General features: G+C 38.2%; 2 protein-coding genes across 2 annotated transcripts in view; one reads left to right on the plus strand and one right to left on the minus strand.

Annotated features, from left to right (window-relative positions):
• The window catches only part of LOC119787996, a 145304-nt gene extending 133510 nt beyond the window's left edge, over positions 1–11794 (plus strand). Inside the window, exons 13-15 of the mRNA XM_038292103.1 lie at positions 1356–1532; positions 4610–4783; positions 11456–11794. Coding sequence (XP_038148031.1) covers positions 1356–1532; positions 4610–4783; positions 11456–11465 — 361 coding nt within the window. The 3' untranslated portion in view covers positions 11466–11794. The remainder of the gene's footprint in view (positions 1–1355; positions 1533–4609; positions 4784–11455) is intronic.
• A 2253-nt stretch (positions 11795–14047) lies between these two features.
• On the minus strand, positions 14048–18727 carry cavin4b (caveolae associated protein 4b). Its single transcript, XM_038292109.1, has 2 exons — positions 18158–18727; positions 14048–15502 (listed from the first exon to the last, which is right to left on the minus strand). The coding sequence occupies exons 1-2, from the start codon at positions 18518–18520 to the stop codon at positions 14936–14938; spliced, it is 930 nt and encodes a 309-aa protein (XP_038148037.1). The 5' UTR covers positions 18521–18727; the 3' UTR covers positions 14048–14935.
• Between the last annotated feature and the right edge of the window lie 1513 nt (positions 18728–20240).

Raw genomic sequence — 20240 nt, forward strand, 5'->3', positions numbered from 1 at the left:
TCTTTGGTTGTATCTCTGGCTATCATTTTAGTGTCAGTACCTGGATGAGGATATAAGTTATGAAATTACAAATAGAAGGATTTAAATCTTTCTAAAGATTTTATAAGATTAATTCCTTTTCAACACAATCCTCTTTTTTGCATCTTGCAGCTAAAAGTATGAAAACACAGTCTGATATGAGAGGATTTCTATTGTTATTTGATGCACTTTGATATATATGTGCGTACTTCAACATTCAATTCAATTCAGTTTATTTCTATAGTGTCATCTCAAGTCATCTCAAGGTACTTTACAGATCACCAGATCATACAGTCAAATTGATTCAAAGTTTTCTATCTAAGGAAAACCATTTGATTGCATCAACTCAATGACTCGAATGCAATCCCTTACACTAAGCATGCTTGCAGCAACAGTGGAGAGGAAAAACTCCCTTTTAACAAAAACAGACCCCCAGCAGGACCGGGCTCAGTGTGAGCGGCCATCTGCTGAGGCCCACTGGGGTTCAAGAAGACAGAAGCAGAGCTACATAAAAAGTTATCATAGTGGAAATCATAGCATAAATTATAATAAATATTACAGTTATTATCTATAACCATTTCGTATCTGTCATTCTATCTGTCTGTCCATCTGTCATCCACCTACCTTTTTATCTCTTAAGTTTTGATTGCCCAATTATTGATTACAATATCTGGTATAGGCATGCCTAAAAATGTACATATTTAGTAAACCTTTGGCTTTTTCACGTAAATATGTATGTTAGTATTGGTAAAACCTGCAGAAAAAGCCAGACAGTGAGAGTGGCTTGTTTTTTTTTTTTTTATTGTGGGCTCATTGTTCAAACCAGAAAAGAACACAAGGGCAGACTCTTCATAAAAGGGCCATATTGGTCCTCCTTATATTGATGACTGTCTTAAAAGGGTGCCAACATCAGACCGGCTTGCAGTTACTACTCCTGTTTTATGGACTGTGTCTCAATAATCTAATTAAAATAGATAAAAGAATAATGTAGGTGTACATTAAATAAATGTGTTGGTGTCTTTATATGTAGCCCTCTTCATTACTAAGCTGGGAGGTTGTGCCACTGCATTCATATTTGCATCATCTGATTTTGCACTGTGGTGGACAGTAATGGTTTCTTAATATCCTCAAGTGGCCTGTGTTCACATTGTGAGACATTTGGTCAAAAACAAATCAACTAGTAATCTTTATCAACTTGTTATAATGCTTTACGTTTATTGTACTGGATCACATACATTCAATTCAATTAGTCATTTATTTTTATTATATATTTGCTTATCTCTCAGTTTTAATCTGTATAAAGTTAGCTTTAGCTCTCATGTCTATTCTTTGTTTAGATTGAAGCTCTGCAGTCTGTCAGAGATCAGCTGTGCGTCTCTGGTCTCAGCTCTACAGTCCAACCCTTCCCATCTGACAGAACTGGATCTGAGTGGCAACATACATGTAAAAGATGCTGGGGTGAAGAAGCTTTGTAGTTTTCTACAAATTCCTCTCTGCAAACTACAGACATTGAGGTAATATTTTGTATTTTATTTTGGTGCCAATATTTATGACAAAGTTATGTTGACACTAAGCAGCAGAGATATATCTGATATGAGAGGCGGTGCTTGTAAGTTGCTCTAAGCGCACATGTTCTGTGGTCCCCACACCCTGTCTATAGGCCAAGACCCACTTATGAATTTCTCAAATCCTTTGGCATAACATACCTACTAAATTTGATAAATTGAAATTTGGAACATCAGTATATCACATCATAAAATGTAGGGAGGCCTGTCAATCTGTTACCATGTTTAACGGCATGAATGTTAACCCTTAACTAAAAATAAATCCCAAATTGTTAATTAATTGATTTCTTCAAATATTCTCAGTTTGCCGGTGTATATTCTGGGTCATCTGCGTCATGGCAACCACAAAACCTGCTTAATTTTTTAAGGCAACCAGACTTTTGAAAATGTTTCTACATCTTTTCAGGAAGGCTCTCTGCTCTCCACCTCCTACATGTACAGGTGCTGGTCATAAAATTAGAATATCATGAAAAAGTAGATTGATTTCAGTAATTCCATTTAAAAAGTGAAACTTGTATATTATATTCATACATTACATACAAACTCATATATTTCAGATGTTTATTTTGTTTAATTTTGATGATTACAAATGACAACAAATGAAAATCTCAAATTCATCATATCAGAAAATTAGAATATTACTGAAGACCAATAAAAACAAAGGATTTATAGAAATGTTGGCCAACTGAAAAGTATGAACATGAAAAGTATGAGCATGTACAGCACTCAGTATTTAGTTGGGCCTCCTTTGGCCTGTATTACTGCAGCAATGCGGCGTGGCATGGAGTCGATCAGTCTGTGGCACTGCTCAGGTGTTATGATAGCCCAGGTTGCTCTAATAGTGGCTTTTAGCTCTTCTGAATTGTTGGGTCTGGTGTATTGCATCTTCTTCTTCACAATACCCCATAGATTTTCTATGGGGTTAAGGTCAGGAGAGTTTGCTGGCCAATTAAGAACAGGGATACCATGGTCCTTCAACCAGGTACTGGTAGCTTTGGCACTGTGTGCAGGTGCCAAGTCCTGTTGGAAAATGAAATCTGCATCTCCAAAAAGTTGGTCAGCTGCAGGAAGCATGAAGTGCTCTAAAACTTCCTGGTATGTGGCTGCGTTGACCCTGGACCTCAGAAAACACAATGGACCAACACCAGCAGATGACATGGCACCCCAAACCATCACTGACTGTGGAAACTTTACACTGGACTTCAAGCAACGTGGATGAAGTGCCTCTCTTCTTTTCCTCCAGACTCTAGGACCTTGATTTCCAAAGGAAATGCAAAATTTACTTTCATCAGAGAACATGACTTTGGACCACTCACCAGCAGTCCAGTCCTGTTTCTCTTTAGACGCTTCTGACGCTGTCTGTGGTTCAAGAGTGGCTTGACACAAGGAATGCGACAGCAGAAACCCATGTCTTTCATACGTCTGTGTGTGGTGGTTCTTGAAGCACTCACTCCAGCTGCAGTCCACTCTTTGTGAATCTCCCCCACATTTTTGAAGGGGTTTTGTTTCACAATCCTCTCCAGGGTGCGGTTATCTCTCTTGCTTGTACACTTTTTTCGACCACATCTTTTCCTTCCCTTCGCCTCTCTATTAATGTGCTTGGACACTGAGCTCTGTGAACAGCCAGCCTCTTTAGCGATGACCTTTTGTGTCTTGCCCTCCTTGTGCAAGGTGTCGATGGTCGTCTTTTGGACAACTGTCAAGTCAGCAGTCTTCCCCATGATTGTGTAGCCTATAGAACTAGACTGAAAGACCATTTAAAGGCTTTTGCAGGTGGTTTGAGTTAATTAGCTGATTAGAGTGTGGCACCAGGGGCCATCAATTTTGAACCTTTTCACAATATTCTAATTTTCTGATATGATGAATTTGAGATTTTCATTTGTTGTCATTTGTAATCATCAAAATTAAACAAAATAAACATCTGAAATATATGAGTTTGTATGTAATGTATGAATATAATATACAAGTTTCACTTTTTAAATGGAATTACTGAAATCAATCTACTTTTTCATGATATTCTAATTTTATGACCAGCACCTGTAGATAGTCATCACTATGGGTGAAACTGGGGAGCACATGGCACAGCCAGCTTTCTTTTAGGAAACATTATCAAAGAGTTTGCAGTATGTGCTTGATAGGCAGAGGTACGAGAGGTCACAAATCTGGCTAGGTGTTCATATGGTCCTTTCTTTCACGGTTCCCTTCTGTTCCAATTGTGTCCTGGCTGTGTTTTGATAGTTTTAAAGCAAACTAGAATTAAATAAGCCACTTAGCAGATGTATAAAGAACACCACCATCTGCATATAGCTGAATAGTACCTTAGCCGTGTAAAACCAACAAGGCAAAGTATTGAGCCTTGCAGAATGCTACTATTATGGTCAAATGTTGGGCTATGTCTTGGTCAATTTTAATGGATTGAGTGTGCTGGAATTCTGTTCCCATCCCAACTATTATTATTAGAATAACCATCATAATCTAAAGAACTTTTAAGGTTGCACATATTTATGGAAAAGCCCCTATAGGTCAAAAAATTGTATCTTCAAGATGTTATATCTCATAAAAAAAACTCAGAACCCGGTTTGAATGAAACACCTTGTGTAAAGTGTGTGATATGGGATTTAACCCAGCTTAGAAAAGTGAAGTTTAGCTCCGTCTGCCAAAAACAGTTATAAAAACTGTATAAATAATCAACAAATACATAATTATTTATTTATTTAACAGCCATTATTATTTAACAGAATAATTTAAAAGAAGTGAGAAGAAATTTCTAATTTAATCAATAGACACATTTTATTACGTTATCTATATTTGTTATTATTTCCTACAAATATTCTACAGATCTTTTCTTTCTTTTTTCTGTAAAACTAGAGTTATTTTGGTGCAGAACCTGAATTTGTATGGATGGAGTTGAAGTCAGCAGATCTTAAACTCTGTCAGCGTTAATGTTAACGAGAGCTCTTTCACTCATCTGATTTTTAAAAAATGCATGTATTGGCTTCAGGTCACATGTTTTGTTCTTTATCCAGGTTAGAGAACTGCAGTTTGTCAGAGTTCAGCTGTACTTCTCTGGTATCAGCTCTGAAATCAAACCCCTCCCATCTGACTGAACTGGACCTGACGAAGAACAACCTGAAGGGATCCGATGTTCAACACCTGGAGAATCTTGTAAAAAGTTCAGACTATAAACTGCAGACTCTAGGGTCAGTAAATGGTTTGAGTAATCCATACTAACCACATAAATAATTATACCTTTTTAGTTTTAATCTGATACACATGTAGATCTTTTTTTGTTTTTTTAATGGAGCAACAGTTGACACGAGGGCAGCAGTAAGTCACCCCCTATAAGAATCCCTCATCAGTGGAATGCATAGAACACAATCCGCAAAGGCAGCTAAAGGAAATAAGAAGTCTAAAAGTGTGGATTTCTCACCAGTGGAACTTAAAACATTCTTGACGCCTTATGAGGATTACCAGAATATATTTAACCCCTTGAACCCTACGGACCCACCGGCGGGTCCAGCTGCTACATGACCTCGTAATTTTACCAAACCCCCAGTATTGATGTAAAAAACATATTTGGCACAGTTTGGTGACATTTATGGATAAATGTACCAAAACGGCCTCTCCGCCTAAGAAATTTCTCACTAATACCATTCTAAAATAAATATGATTCATCTGATTGAGTCCACATTTTGTATATTTTTACACAACATTTAGATTTGAAAGTCTGTACTACTTTTTGGTGCTATAAATAATATTTTGGTAGTGTTTTGCAATGTTTATTTCAAAGAAAATTTTTGCGAGGTTCAAAAAATGCAAAATATTTTGTATTTTGTCCCTAACATTTCAGGCAGGGTCAAAGCTACAATGGTGCTGACACCAGAAAACCATTCTATGACATCTTACCTTTACAGACGTACCAAAAGTTTCTTCTTAAATCTAATAGCTTTGAGGCTATAAGTTATTTACTTTTGTGTGTTTTTGTCAGGCAGAAATTTATTTATACCCCCTTAGGGTGTAAGAGGTTAACAAAAGGAGCAAAAAAAGGGAGATATAGCTGACAGATACTACCTCAATATATGACAATAACATAGCTAATAATTAATGGGTGTGGGTGGGCTTCAAATGTGTCTATGGTGATTCAACAGCAGTAAAAAGCATGTAGCAGCAAATCAAGATCAAATATAAAAATACAATTAAATCTGATAAGGTCCACTTATAAGCTACTGTTATGTTTAAGTTTTATCAATAGAAGTACTTAGCCTAAATCCTTCAACAAATATGATTATTCATATTCAACAAGTTGAACTTGACTGAAAATGAAAAAAGAGCAAACATGCAGAAACTGGGACATTTTTCTTTCTCTAAAACTCCCTGTAAAAGAGGCAACTCCTTCAAGGTATTTACATTTTCACAGAATTTTTCAGTCTGACTTACTGATTACTCCAAAGGGAGTTAATAATAACAACTCTTTTGAACAATTGACCATTAGTTTCCCTAATCCAAATTGCAAAGCCATAAAGCATATTCTTTTTGTACGTTTGTATCGACCACCAGGTCCTTACTTATTACTATCTGAATTGTTGTTGAATATTGACAGGGTAATCATAGTGGGGGATTTTAACATCCATGCTGATATTAAAGATGATAGCTCAAGAGCTGCCTTTAATGCTATCTTAGACATTATTGGATTTGTTCTAAATGTGAATAGTCCCACACATTCTCATTTTCAAACTTTTTCAGCTTTTTATTTATTTATTTTTTTGGACCTTGTACTGACATATGGCATAGAATGTGAAGAAATTATAGTATTTCCTCACAACCCTGTCCTCTCTGACCACTTTTCAATACCCTTCAGGATTACTTTAACAGAGTTCTCCTCCAACAAAAGAAGGTTTCATTTTGGAAGATCATTATCTGAGAATGTTATACATTTTAAAGAATCTGTTTCACTTTCTCTCTCCTCTATGTTTCTGAGCAGTGCTGCAGAGTGCAAAAGCTTAGTTTATTCCCCTTCACAGGTTGATGATTTTGTTGATGGGGTTGCTAGTTCTCTGCAAACTGCCTTAGACAACACAGCTTCTTTTAAAAAAAATGAAAACCTTTAAAAAAGAAAGCTTGCTCCCTGTTTTAAAGCAGAGCTGCACAATCCAAAGCAAAATGCTAGGAAACTGGAAAGAAAATGGTGCTACATTCCTATGGAAATCCTACCTAGTCTCAAAATATTGTTTACTGCTATATAGGAAAACAATTCATAAAGCAAGAGCAGCATATTTCTCTTCATTAATAGAGGAGGATAAAAATATCTTTTTAGTACAGTTGCCAAACTCACCCAGAGCCGTGCTCTGTTGAACCGTCCATCCCACCCGCTCTTAGCAGTAATAATATTATAAGATTCATTTTAAATAATATTGATTTTATTAAGAAAAAGATCAATAGCACTCCTCTAACTAGGATTGGTTTGTCTCTGGAGGGTGAGGCAGCATCTGAGATAGCCTTAGAATCTAAACCGGGTTTAGACTGCTTAGATCCAGTTGAACTTTCAGAGCAATAGTTTCTCAGCAAAATTATTGTCTTCATTTAAGCCTTCAACTTGTGTGTTAGATCCAGTTCCAACCAGGTTATTTAAGAGGTATTCTCTTAGATATCCTCCTCCATTTTATATCTGATTAATCTCTCTCTGTTAAAGGGATACATACCAAAGGCTTTTAAGATTGTTGTAATTAAACCTTTGCTTAAGAAACTGTGTTTCTTACCCAGATGACTTGGTCAATTATAGACCTACTGTATATCCAATCTGCCTATCTAATTTAAAATTCTTAAGAAAGTAGCTGCCAAAGAAGTGTGTGATCACTTACACCATAATGAACTTTTTGAATACTTTCAGTCTGGCTAAGAGCACTGAAACCGCTCTGGTGAAGGTTGCTAATGATATTTTCATGGCCTCAGATAATGGACTTCTATCTGTGCTTGTCCTGTTAGATCTCAGTGCTGCATTTGATACAGTTGACCATGATATTCTTTTAGAAAGACTTGACTCTTTTGTTGGAATTAAAGGAACAGCACTAGACTGGTTTAAATTCTATCTATCTGTTTGATTTTAGTTTGTTAACGTTAATGACAAATCTTCCTCATGCTCTAAGGTTACCTTGGGAGTTCCACAGGGATCACAGTTAGGACGGACCAATTCTTTTTACTATATATATATATATATATATATATATATATATATATATATATATATACTCCCAATCAGCAGATTATTAGACAGCATGGGATAAATCTCCCTTGTTATGCTGATGATACTCAGCTATATCTGTCTATAAATCCAGATGAAGCTAACCCATTACAAAAATTACAGACATGTCTGAAGACATAAAACTTGGATGACCCTTAACTTTCTGCTCCTGAATGCAGACAAAACAGAAGTTAGAGTTTTTAATAATTAGTCAGTCCCGTCATTTTGATGGGATTAAATTGATCTCAGATAATAAAATAAAAAATCTTGGTGTTATTTTTGATCAGGATCTGTCATTTAAATCCCATATAAAAGAGGTTTCTAGAATTTCCTTCTTTCATCTGCAGAATATTGCAAAAATTAGAAATCTCCTGTCCAGGGGTGATGCTGAGAAACTAGTCCATGCATTTGTTACTTCAAGGCTGGACTATTGTAATTCTTTACTATCAGGAAGTCCAAAATTTGTAGGTTAAAGCTTTCAGCTCATCTAAAATGCTGCAGAGAGATATATCTCTCCTGCCCTGGCTTCTCTAAATTGGCTTCTTGTTAAAGCAAGTATATAATTCAAAATCCTCCTTATCACATATAAAGCCTTAAATGGCCAAGCTCCATCTGATATCAGAGATCTGATTATTCCTTATGTTCCTAACAGAGCACTTCGCTCTCAATCTGCAGGTTTACTAGTGGTTCCTAGAATTTCTAAAAATAGAATGGGAGGCAGATCTTTTAGTTATCAGGCTCCTCTCCTGTGGAACCAACTACCAGTTTTAGTCCGTCAGGCAGACACCCTGTCTACTTTTAAGGCTAGGCTTAAAACTTTTTGTTTTGATAAAGCTTATAGTTAGAGTGGCTCAGGTTATCCTGAGCTATCCCCACAGTTATGCTGCTATAGGCTTAGATTGCTAGAGGACATAGGGACCCCTATGTTATCATTTTGCTTCATTCTATCTCTATTCTCCCAATCTGCAAAATCTATTCTCTCAATCTGCAAAATCTGTTCAATCATTATGCTCTCTGCTTTTTCTCATAGTCGCTTCATCTGGTCTTTTCCTGTTTGGCTGTGAATCCACCCTGGAGAGAAATATATGCTGGTCTGCTGCCATCAACACCTTTAATTATAGATTTTCGAGATCTGCCTGTTTTTCATTGTAGTCCTGTTTCTCTGACAGTGACTAACTGGATGTGCTCTCTTTCATCCTCTGACATCGGAGCTCATCTGCCTGGCTGTTTGTTTTCTGTGGAGCTGGTTTACAGTTGGCTTTTCTGCTTCTTTATGTATGTCTGCTTCTGTCTCCTTGAACCCCAGTCAGCTTCAGCAGATGGTCTCTCACCTGAGCCTGGTTCTGCTGGAGGTTTCTTCCTTTTTAAAGATAGTTTTCCTCTCCACCGTTGCTGAGTCAGTGCAATTAGCTGGTTTTCCATACATAGAAAACTTTGAATCAATTCGACTATATGATCTGATTGAACTTAAAGTGCCTTGAGATATGTGTTGTGAATTGGTGCTATATAAATAAACAGAATTCAATTAAATGAAGATTTGTTTAGGATGTGAAAGTGGAGCAAAAAAGTATTTAGTTACCCCTTGAATGTGTAAGTTCCCCTGATTAGAAACATTACATCTGCTATGATCTTACTTTCTAGACCTTTTGTTTCTGTCAAGTTTTTACTTTTTGGGTTCCCAAGTATACTTTGTGTTGTTCTGTGTTTTCTAGATTTTTGTGATTTTTTAGTTTTGCTCTTAGTGGTTATCTCTTTTTCCTAAATTGGTATTGTTTGTTCCCTTGTCTAGTTTCAGTTAGTTGATTATCTTTACATCATGTTTTCTATTCTCTCCTTTTATCTAGTAGTTTTTATCATTATCATTCCTTGTTTTGTAGACATTAGTTTTATTCCATTTTAGCCTTATTTCAATTCTTTCTAGTTACCTTTAGACCCTGTTGTGTTCCCTGGTTATTCTTTGCTGTCCCCTGGTGTCCTTTTGTTTCCCCTTAGCTCCTTCTAATTCAGCCCCCACCTGCTCCCATCAACTAATTAGTCCCCCATTATTCTGTCTCCCATATATGCACCTCCTGTTCAGTTACTCATTGCTGGATCCCCGTCTTTTCTTAGGTTTATTCCTCTCTAATGTCTCCTAGTTTCTGTTTCTTTTATAGATCAGTTCTGGACTGTGGATTATGTGCTCTACTTCTTCACTAAGTTTTGCAAGAAATCATCTCTGCGTCTTTAGCTCTTCATTTGGGTCTGTAACTGCGTATATCCACTAAGCTTGACAGTTTAATTTTCGTCATTGGTTCAATTCAATAATGAGAGACAAAATAAGAAAAACGATCCCCACATCCATTCAATTTTCAATTCAATTCAGTTTATTTATATAGCGCCAAATTCACAACACATGTCATCTCAAGGCACTTTACAGTTCAACCAGATCATGCAGTCAAATTGATACAAAGTTTTCTATCTAAGGAAAACCAGTTGATTGCATCGACTCATTGACTCAAATACGATCCCTCACACTAAGCATGCTTGTAGCGACAGTGGAGAGGAAAAACTCCCTTTTAACAGGAAGAAACCTCCAGCAGAACCAGGCTCAGTGTGAGCGGCCATCTGCCGAGGCCGACTGGGGTTCAAGGAGACAGAAGCAGAGACACAAAAAGCAGCTGTAAAAGGTGGCCTCTTCCAGGAAACACACAGCCAGGCAAACAAGCTCCGAGCCAGCTCCCATGCCAGAGGATGAAGAGAGCACATCCAGCCAGTCACGGTCAGAGAAACAGGACCACACTGGAAAACAGGCCGATCTCCAGCATCTGTAAACAAGGGTGTTGATGGAAGCAGCACAGCTGATGTTTCTCTTCAGGATGGCGTCACAGCCAAACAGGAACAGACCAGATGAAGCTACTTTGAGAAAAAGCAGAGAGAGCAGAACGTTAGAGATTGAACTAACAGATTCTGCAGAATAGGAGATTAGGGAGAGAATGAAGCAGAATGATGAAATGGGGGTCCCTATGCCCTCCAGCAGTCTAAGCCTATAGCAGCATAACTATAGAGATAGGTCAGGATAACCTGAGCCACTCTAACTATAAGCTTTATCAAAAAGGAAAGTTTTAAGCCTAGCCTTAAAAGTAGACAGGGTGTCTGCCTCACGGACTAAAACTGGTAGTTGGTTCCACAGGAGAGGAGCCTGATAACTAAAAGATCTTTTCTACATTTAAAAATTCTAGGAACCACTAGTAAACCTGCAGATTGAGAGCAAAGTGGTCATTGTACAGATTTAAAGAGCAGCATTTAGCTCAAATGTGCCAAAGACTCAGGATAAGTTCAACAAATCCTTCTACTGACCAGATTTGGTTCACAGAGTAAGTTACAGTAGTAATTTGACTCGTGATAATAGGTTTTGCAGCTTTCTGAAAAACAAGACCCAGGATATGCAAATATCCCAGAACTTATTCTAAGTTTCCACTAATCCCACCATCCAGCTCAGTGTGTTCACTCCAACATGTTAATATGAGAGGTGAAAGTAAACTGGCTCTGCTCCACAGCTGCTCTGGTTTGCAGCATCACTGACTGACTGACAGCTAATGGAGAGAGGCTGGGAACACTCATTGATCACTTCTGTTGCTCTTTCATCTCTCTGCAGGTGGAGGTGATGATCTTAGTGGAGGAGAGAAGCTGATCTGTGTCCTGATGATCCTCAGACGTTGAAGCTGCAGCAGTTTGAGTTTAAAGAGACTCTGACTGGATCCTGATGATGAACTCTGAGTTTAGAGATTTTTTAGCTCTTTATTTTTTCTTGGTAAGTTGAAAGTGGCCTGTACTTAAATTTCTCCTTTTTATTCAGGGAACTCCAAGTTGCTTTTCCCTTTACTCTCCCAGTTAGTGTGTCTCCCAGTTAGTGATATTTTGTCTTTGAGGCATTTTGCTCTGAAACTGAAGAAAATGTTACCAACAATATGAAATAAAGCTTTGTTTAAAAGTTTTCAGCCTGCTCCAAGTTTTTAATGCTTCTGATACTGTTTCAGATGTTTTCTGCAAAGTCAGCACAAGTCATCTGTTCTGTTGATCTAAACACCTCAGTAAAAAAAAATATTGTTTCTTCAATCAGAGGATAAAGGTTGTTTTTTTTGTTTCCCATGTTCATGTGCTTTTGCTTGCCTGATATTTTGCTTGAAAATGAACTGGTCAGCAAAAGCAGTTCTCACAGCAGGAGCCAGTGCAGTGTTTAGAACAGGTGATATGTGGTCACGTTTATGTGTGCCAGTAAGGAGATGGGCAGCTGCATTTTGTACCAACTGCAGACGGTGTAAAAGTGAGTAGTCCAAGCCAGCATATAAAGAGTTGCAGTAATCCAATCTTGTATTGATAAAAGCATGGATAACGGTCTCCAGATCTTTTTGTGGCAGGTACCCTTTCACTTTTGATAAAATTCTTAACTGATAAAAGCTATTTTTTTACAACCGAACTAAACTGGCGATCAAATTTCAACCTGTCATCAAATATTACACCAAGATTTTTTACTGATGATCGAATGTTAGGCGTAAGAGGGCCCAAGAAGCCAGGGGGAAAAACTGCTGGACTACAACCAAACATTATAATTTCTGTCTTACTTTCATTCAGATTCAGAAAGTTTGAGGCCATCCAAGATTTAACATTGTTTAAGCAGTTAGAAAATGACTGGATGGAGTTGTTGGATTTTGAAGTTAAAGGAAAGTAGATCTGAACATCATCAGCATAACAATGAAAAGAAAAGATTATGGTTCCTGAAAATTGACCCCAATGGTAACATATATAAAAGAAAAAGAATAGGTCCAAGAATGGAGTCTTTGGGAACCCCCAGAACTGTACACCTCTACAAAGTCTCCGCAGCACTCCTACAGACACATCTAGTCCCTGATTTATTTTTGGGAGGTGAATATAAACAAAATTTAGCTTTACGTACTTCCAGGTGTGGCAGTGCTCTAACTTTGCAGGATTCACCAAAAACATTAGCCTCGTTGGAGTTGTGACCTTCACTGCAGCAATGCTGAGCCCCCCTCTGCAATAGGACATGTAGCTTGTTTACTCCGCCTGCAAAATTAGCATTCTTTGTATACATGGTACTTTAGTTTTATTAGCTCAAGGAATGTTTTCTAGAATAGTTTTCTAGTTTGAGTTTCTCTGCATCAGCAGTAGTTCTGGGCTTGCAATTCTCTCAAGGAGGCCTCTGGAAGATTCCAGCTTCCAAAAACATACAATTCAGTCATAGACATGATCCCTTCCAGATATCACCACACCCCCCACCCCATCACAGAGGAACGAAGCACCTACCCGCTCTAGCCGGTGAACAATACCTCCTTAACGACTGACCCTTAACAATCATAGACAGGTTTCAGGTATTACAGGAGACAATTCGCTCCCTTAACGGCAACCCCCCCCCCCTTTAATGACCGACCTTCGGGATCATAGACAGCTTTCAGATATTACAGGCTAACGATGGAACTAAACGACCCATTCATCGGTTACCATTTACATGTTTCCAAGTGATACAAGGCCTTGTCCATATAAGACTCAAACTCACTGCGGATCCAGACATTTGAATTGAGAAAGCTTCCTGGAGAGGTGGCGAAACGTCTTCAAATCTTGGAAACCAAGTCCAGTGGATATTTTTTGAACTTTTACGGAATGACTATGACCTGGATGACTGAGAATCTTCATCAGCACAAGGAGGCCATTCTTACCCAGCCTCTTTTTCTAAAAATTGCATCATAAACTCGGACCTAAACAGAGGCAGGAGACCTGCAGAGCTATAGATGGGTTTTTCTGGTTTAATGTAATTAAACCTATATTACCGGATGATTAGATAAGGCCCTATTGGAGTGATTTTGGTTGGCTGGCCAGTGCTCTGACGTCCACCACTGGTCTCCGGTTTCTTTAATTCTTTGGTAATGGCTTTAACTCCAGGAAACTGGAGCCCCAGCTGCTTCATCTTTCCTTTGTGGTGTTGGGAAAATCAAAAGGTAATGTCTTTATTTTATTGGTTAAGCAGTAATCAGGTGTAACTGGTTCAACTCATCAAAAAGAATTGTTGGCAGGTTGGTTTTGCTGTATATTTTCTGTTGTTCAGTTAAATATTTTTTGTAAACTGGATTTTAAATTTACTCATGTTATCTATATGTGGTGAACCCATGGGCAATAATAATTAAATAAGTGAGAGAAAAAGCTTGAACAGACTACAAATAGAATACAGCATACAAATAGTGGAACATCCTTGCTTTAATCCTAAATTAAACCATTAAATTCCTAAAGAATGTTTTTAATTATTTGTAAAACCCAAAAAAAAAACATGCCTAAATAGTTCATCTGGAAGTGTAAGTAAAGATTTCAAGGCATTGTTTTTCCTCTGTAATATATGTTGACGGAGGTTAAACAATATTTATCAGACTGTTATGAATCATCAACAGCTTTATAGAAACCACAAGTTAGACAGATTTCCTTTTCACCAAATCCTGACCCAAATCTGAAGATATAAACTATATTCAGGCTGCTTTTTCCATTTCTTTGTTCCAGATCTAAACGTCTTCATTCTTCTTAGCTTTTCCATCAGTTCCACCAATCCAAAAAGGCCTCTGGAAAAGGAAACCTTCCTGTTTTACCTCTTCTGTCCCTGTAAAATAATCATCCGATTTTAATGGGCTTTGCCCCTTTTTCAATATATAATAGAGCAAAATGTTCCTTAAGCCCATCCCTTCTTTGTCCTCCAACATATCAGCTTCATCAACATGCAAACAAGTGAGCAGCAGCAGAGTGAAATGAGAAGCTTCTGATAAAGTCTGTAAGCATTTCCGTCAAACCAGCTTCATTTGTTTAATAAAGGACTAAACAAACAAAAAAACAACAACTAAATTGTCAAGATTTGGTGATGAATGTTCTGAATATGAAAAGCAACAGAGATCCTGGTGATTTCAGGGATCTGTTGAGTTGATGTCCAGTCATGGGGAACCACCCTGCTCGTTGCTCACTTCCTTCCAGTGTTCTTTAATATGAATCTTTATCCATTCAGCTCTGCTCAGTAGCAGGATCACCTTCCTTTTCTCTTTCGAATGTCTCTCATTTCCAAAGAAAACCTTTAAAATGTCCTGGATTACGACAGCTGCTTCATGTCGTACATCGGTACCTCAGACTCAGCCGCCTGGTCTTCAGTCGGCCTGGCTGCACCTGGGCTGCTCTTACGGCCTTTAGGAGGAGGAACAGGAGCGAGTGTGTCTGCAGCCCCCTCAGCTCCTTCCTGGCCCTCCGCCACAGTCCTTTCTTTCTTCAGGTTCAGCTTTGCTGGGACGGTCTTGGTGAAGGTCTCCTTCAGCTTCTCACCAGAGTGCTTCAGCTTTTCTCCAGACTGGCGGATTTTCTCACGCCTTTCGGCCGTTACGATTCGCTCTCCAAACTTGTTGACCTTGGTGCCCAGGTTCTCACGGGTCTTGCTCATGTTCTCCTTGGAGAAGGTGGCTTTGAAGCTCTCCATGCGTGTCATCCCTGTCTTCTTCACACGGCCAGCGGCTGAAGAGTCTGCTTCCTCCACAACCATGTACTCTTCATCTGATTCTGGGGGGAGTTCAAACTTGTCTGGTTCCACCTCAGGTCTCGCTGCGGCTGCACCGCTGGACTCTGCTGGCTCGTTACCTGGCGTGATAGCTTTGACTTCCTGGTCACCCTGAGAGACAGTAAAGGATATAATATCAACCTCTGGATTTTGCAAGTCTAACCTTTGGAATCTTTTTTTGCATCAGAAAAAGATTAATAGTGATGTCAGGTTTAAATCCGTCACTGGTTCAAATGCGTCATCCAGACTTGAAGGGTTAGTTTGCAGGTCTTGATCCTGCCTCCAGAAATAAACTGCAGCACCTGTTTCTGCAGCTCAGCGCTGGGTTGCAGGATGCTAAACATATCGGTGAGCTGCAGCATATGGAGCAAAGCTGGGGCGCCTTCAGCTTCAAGATGCATCATGATGTTTATCTGTCACTAACTTGTATCAGGTTACGGAAAAATGCGGAAGAATTAGCTGCAAACTAACCCAGATTCATAATTAAACAGACCTCACTCATTCCTACAGGGAGCTGACCAGTGCAAGCACCACACTGTTCAACAGATTTAACGTTTATCATTTGTGCAAGTTAATGTGACTGATTCCAAAGCATCCACAAAAAAGTACAGTTAATTATGTTCAATATTGAAATGTGGGAATATTGATTACAAGATCTTTGCTTTCAGCACTGTGATCTTATTGGAAAACTTGTGAAGCCTCAAAGGTTACAAAGCCATGACTTAGAATCATGTCAGTGGGAGCGTCAGCATATTTGATTACATGCATCACCGGTGACACATGATACCTGATCGGCTGACATTTCCAGGCCTTAGACAGAAACCATTCCTGCCATAACTGAGCTACAGGAAGTGAACACACAGCATCAGTTACTAACCGAAAGGTAGCTGACAAATTTTGGAGGACTGGAGTACATGTCCTGTTACAATACTTATACATTATTGTCCAGAGATAAACACAAATATTTAGCATTATAAATGAATTTCAAGTACTAAAAACCTGCTAACTAAGCTAAGAATGGTACAACCCAATGCTACAAAACCTCAGATTATCGCAAGTCACGGGTCTTTCTCGCTTAATTTAGATCATCTAATGTCTCTAAGCCAATCAAATTAGTTAAACTAAAACCTGCCTTCTGGGCAGGTAGTAGCCAATCAGTGGCTAGCATCATGATTGGACAAAAAATACCAGGGGATGAGCAGACAGCTATATTAGGAGATGGTGGAGGCTTAGACTCAGAATAACTTGGTCTGTCAGCTCTCAGCTGGTTCAGTCACTTATATGACAGCAGCTGAACACATGCTGCATTCTGGTTGAATAGCTGCATAAGAATAAAAGAGGCTTACTGGCTCTACCTTAAGATTTGAAACATTTATGAAAGAGGCAGATAAACACAATTAACACGTTTCTTACTTCAGACATTACCATAACATTGTTTAGCATAAAGCCCATAATGTTAACTTATCTATGTTCATTTTAAATATAGAAGTTTGTATTTTGAGCCACTTTAGCACTGATTGGTTGTCTGACACACTGCTGGTATCCTCCTGTTTAATCCAGAATGCTGGTAAAATGTGCATTGGTGTAGCATTCTAGGATTAAAAAAACAACAAAAAACCCAGAAACAGAATAATACATGTGGATGGTTGATTTTAAGGGGCCAAATATATCTATCCCACGAAAACTTGTTGAATTAAAGCTGTGATCTTTGCAGGAACCCCTCAGCATGCTGCCAGGCTTTGCCACGCTAAAAAAACCAAGTCACTGTCAGGTTGGCAGCTGCTGACTGTGGAGGCCAGAGAAGTAAAATACGGCCTGATGACATTTACCCACTGACATTCATGTTAAAGCAACTCAGATTTGGATTAAAAAGACTTTCAGACAAGGACAATATCCTGCAAGCTTTTCTAAAACTCTCTACAGTCAGAATAAGATCTTGAATAAGCTTCAAAATAAGATTGCAAATGTTAAATTATGTTCTTCACTATTCACAACACCTGTTTAAATTGATCTACACTTTTTAGCTAAATTAAGATATCTTTGTTGATTGTGAAAAAGTGATTTTGATAAGGCTTATAAAAAAAACCGGAGCAATCTTAAACCTGATTCCTGTTCTAAAAGAAATTAACAAATGTTTCACATAAACAGTTTTTAACAGCAGTTAACAGCCTCTTCTGTGAAACTGAATGTGTTTTGATGGTTATGTTGAGGAATAGTTTTAAAACCAGCAACTGTCCTGTGTGATCATTGAGTGTGATGGTGGCTCCTCATTCTTTCTAAACAGGAAAGCAGCCCTAAAGTTCTGAGGAGCTTTGACGTCTACGCTGAAGTTATGAAGTCTTTTTTTTTTATTAAAAAAAAAAATATATATATATATATATATAAAATATATTAATATATATATAAAAAAAAAAAACAACCTGCATTCTAGAACCAGGCCTGAATGGTTTTTGCTGGACGTTTGTCTTTGAGTTGTGGTTTAGACTGTTTAAGTTTAAGCTGTGGTTTTGCATCACTGTGATTTCAGATTTAGGTGTTTCTTAAAAAATGCCTTTAGGGGTTATTTTTCTCACTTTACCTATCTAATGTGCAGTGGAATAATTATCTTCACCAAATTTCATCATGTCTTATGTTCTTTGTTAAATGTTTTACTCGTAGCAAACACTTTCCAGTGCATCATTACTTGGATTGATCAGGATTCTTAAGGTGGTTTATGAAATCAGCGAGTATTGATGGTGTTGAGGTGGTCATTCTTGTACACCTTACCTGGTAAATAACAACCCTGAACTTGTTCTTTGCGAGCAGGTCTCCCTGAGTGGCCTCCACCTTCTTCACCCTGAGGTTCTGGTTCTCCACGCGCACCCTGACATCCTTGATGTGGCAGCTGACCTTGCGGGTTTTCTCCAGCAGTCGGCTGACAGTGGAGCTGGTGTTTGCATGATCGTTGGTGAGCTTGACGACGTCGGCCTGAATGGTTTTCACCGTGTTCTCCAGCTCCAGCTGACGCTCCTCCATGCGCTGCTGTGTGGCTTGGACATTGTCCATGAGGCCGGCCACGCGCTCCAGCAAGGCCATGATGCCTCCAGCATCATCTCCGCCTCCTGCTGGCATCCCGGGTTTGTCTGTCATACTGTCTGGTTGGCTTCTGCTTCGGCTGGGTTTTTAAATGATTGTTTCAATTATCAAAATAAAAAATCAATGAAAAGATAAAACCCTGAGGGGTTTGTTTAAGTCAGAGGCTTTAAGGAGCTGAAGACCACAGCAGGGTGACGGTGGAGGATCCAACAGAGAGCAGGCAGAAGCACCGGATCACCACTCTACAGCTGGAGGTTGACCCTTAAAGTGTTCAGATCAAGTTAAAGACTCCACCCTGTTGGACCTGGGAGGGAGGGCTGGTGGGAATAAAAAGAAAGGAGGGGGACAGGAGGAAGCTAAAATAACATGAGCTATAAGAGCACTAATAGGATGAATAAACTTTACTGATATCCGTAAAGTACATTTATAATTATCTTTAATTTTTACAAAACAGGACTGTGGGGAAAAAACTGAAATATGATCTGAATCTGGGTTTTAATAGTGAAATCTTTGACATTGAATTAACTCTCAGGCCCTCAGACAGAAGCTAAAACCATTTGTATAGATCTTTGAGAGATAGCTAAAGAGCGACATGTATCCCATTTTTTTCTCTGTGTTCTCTGAAGCTAAAAATACAACAGTTGTAAAGTGACTCCCTTTGAGGGATGTAGTATTAAAAGCAATGGAAACCCCCTCCCATGTATTCCTGCTCTATCAATCTATCACCCAACACCTTTTCACTTCTTCTGTCTTAATCCATCCCTCCAGGTTTAGACCTTTATGCCTCCAACAGATCAACAACTGAGAGGTTAGGTTTCATTAAACCATCCTCAGACACATAACTGCCAAGGCTGCCATCTTTGTTTAGAGTAGGTGATAATAAATGGGTTAAAAGTAGTCCGAATTTTTAGTGGGAACCTGAGATCTGATTTTATGGAATTTTAATAGTTGTTCATGAAGAAAGGACATTTTTAGATATTATGTAGAATCACGTATTAAAAATATCATGTATTAAAAGTGCAGCCAGACATATAAGCCTCTAGAGTAGTAGTCTGCAGATATAGTAGATATACTAACAAATTATCTTCTACTATTTTCTCCACTGTCTAATTGCATTGAATTTCCGAGAACAGAAATACACTTTTGAAATCTTGTGTTAATTATAAATTAACCTTTTATTTGTATCTATCTTTTAAGGTACTGTAAACTGAGTTTTAATAGTTAAGCTGAAGTGAAACATTATTTTGTTTTACAATTCACTACATAAATTGACTCTAATTCTATTGATATCAGATATATATATATATATATATATATATATTTTTTTTTTCCCTTTTTGTAAAGAAAAAGGAAAAAGGGCAATGTTTTATTTTATGGCTCTAAACAGGTTAGATTAAATGGACTGAAGTGAAAAAATTGTCTTTGATTTGTAAAGGTTGCAGAGCCCTGCTCTAGAGGCCATTAGTGGTACTGCACATTTTGACCTTGTTTAATTAAATCCTACCTTATCAATCTTTAACATATCTTTATATTGTCAGACTACAACTCCACAACTATCTGCATAAATGCTCTTTATCATGTTTCTCAATCTATAACTCTTCATGATTTTCCTGCCACAGCATAATGAATATAAAAGTTCAAACATAAGCATTCTGGTACTCAACCATATGTCTTCCTCCCTAAAACGTTGCATAAACATATATTTGAACCTGTTTAAATAAAAATAAAGAAGGGTTTTTAAAGTGGAAAGAAGCTACCGGTAAGTGGTAAAAAG

This window comes from Cyprinodon tularosa, unplaced genomic scaffold (genome assembly GCF_016077235.1).
Source record: "Cyprinodon tularosa strain WSP-4 unplaced genomic scaffold, ASM1607723v1 ctg308, whole genome shotgun sequence".
Classification (NCBI taxonomy): Eukaryota; Metazoa; Chordata; class Actinopteri; order Cyprinodontiformes; family Cyprinodontidae; genus Cyprinodon; species Cyprinodon tularosa.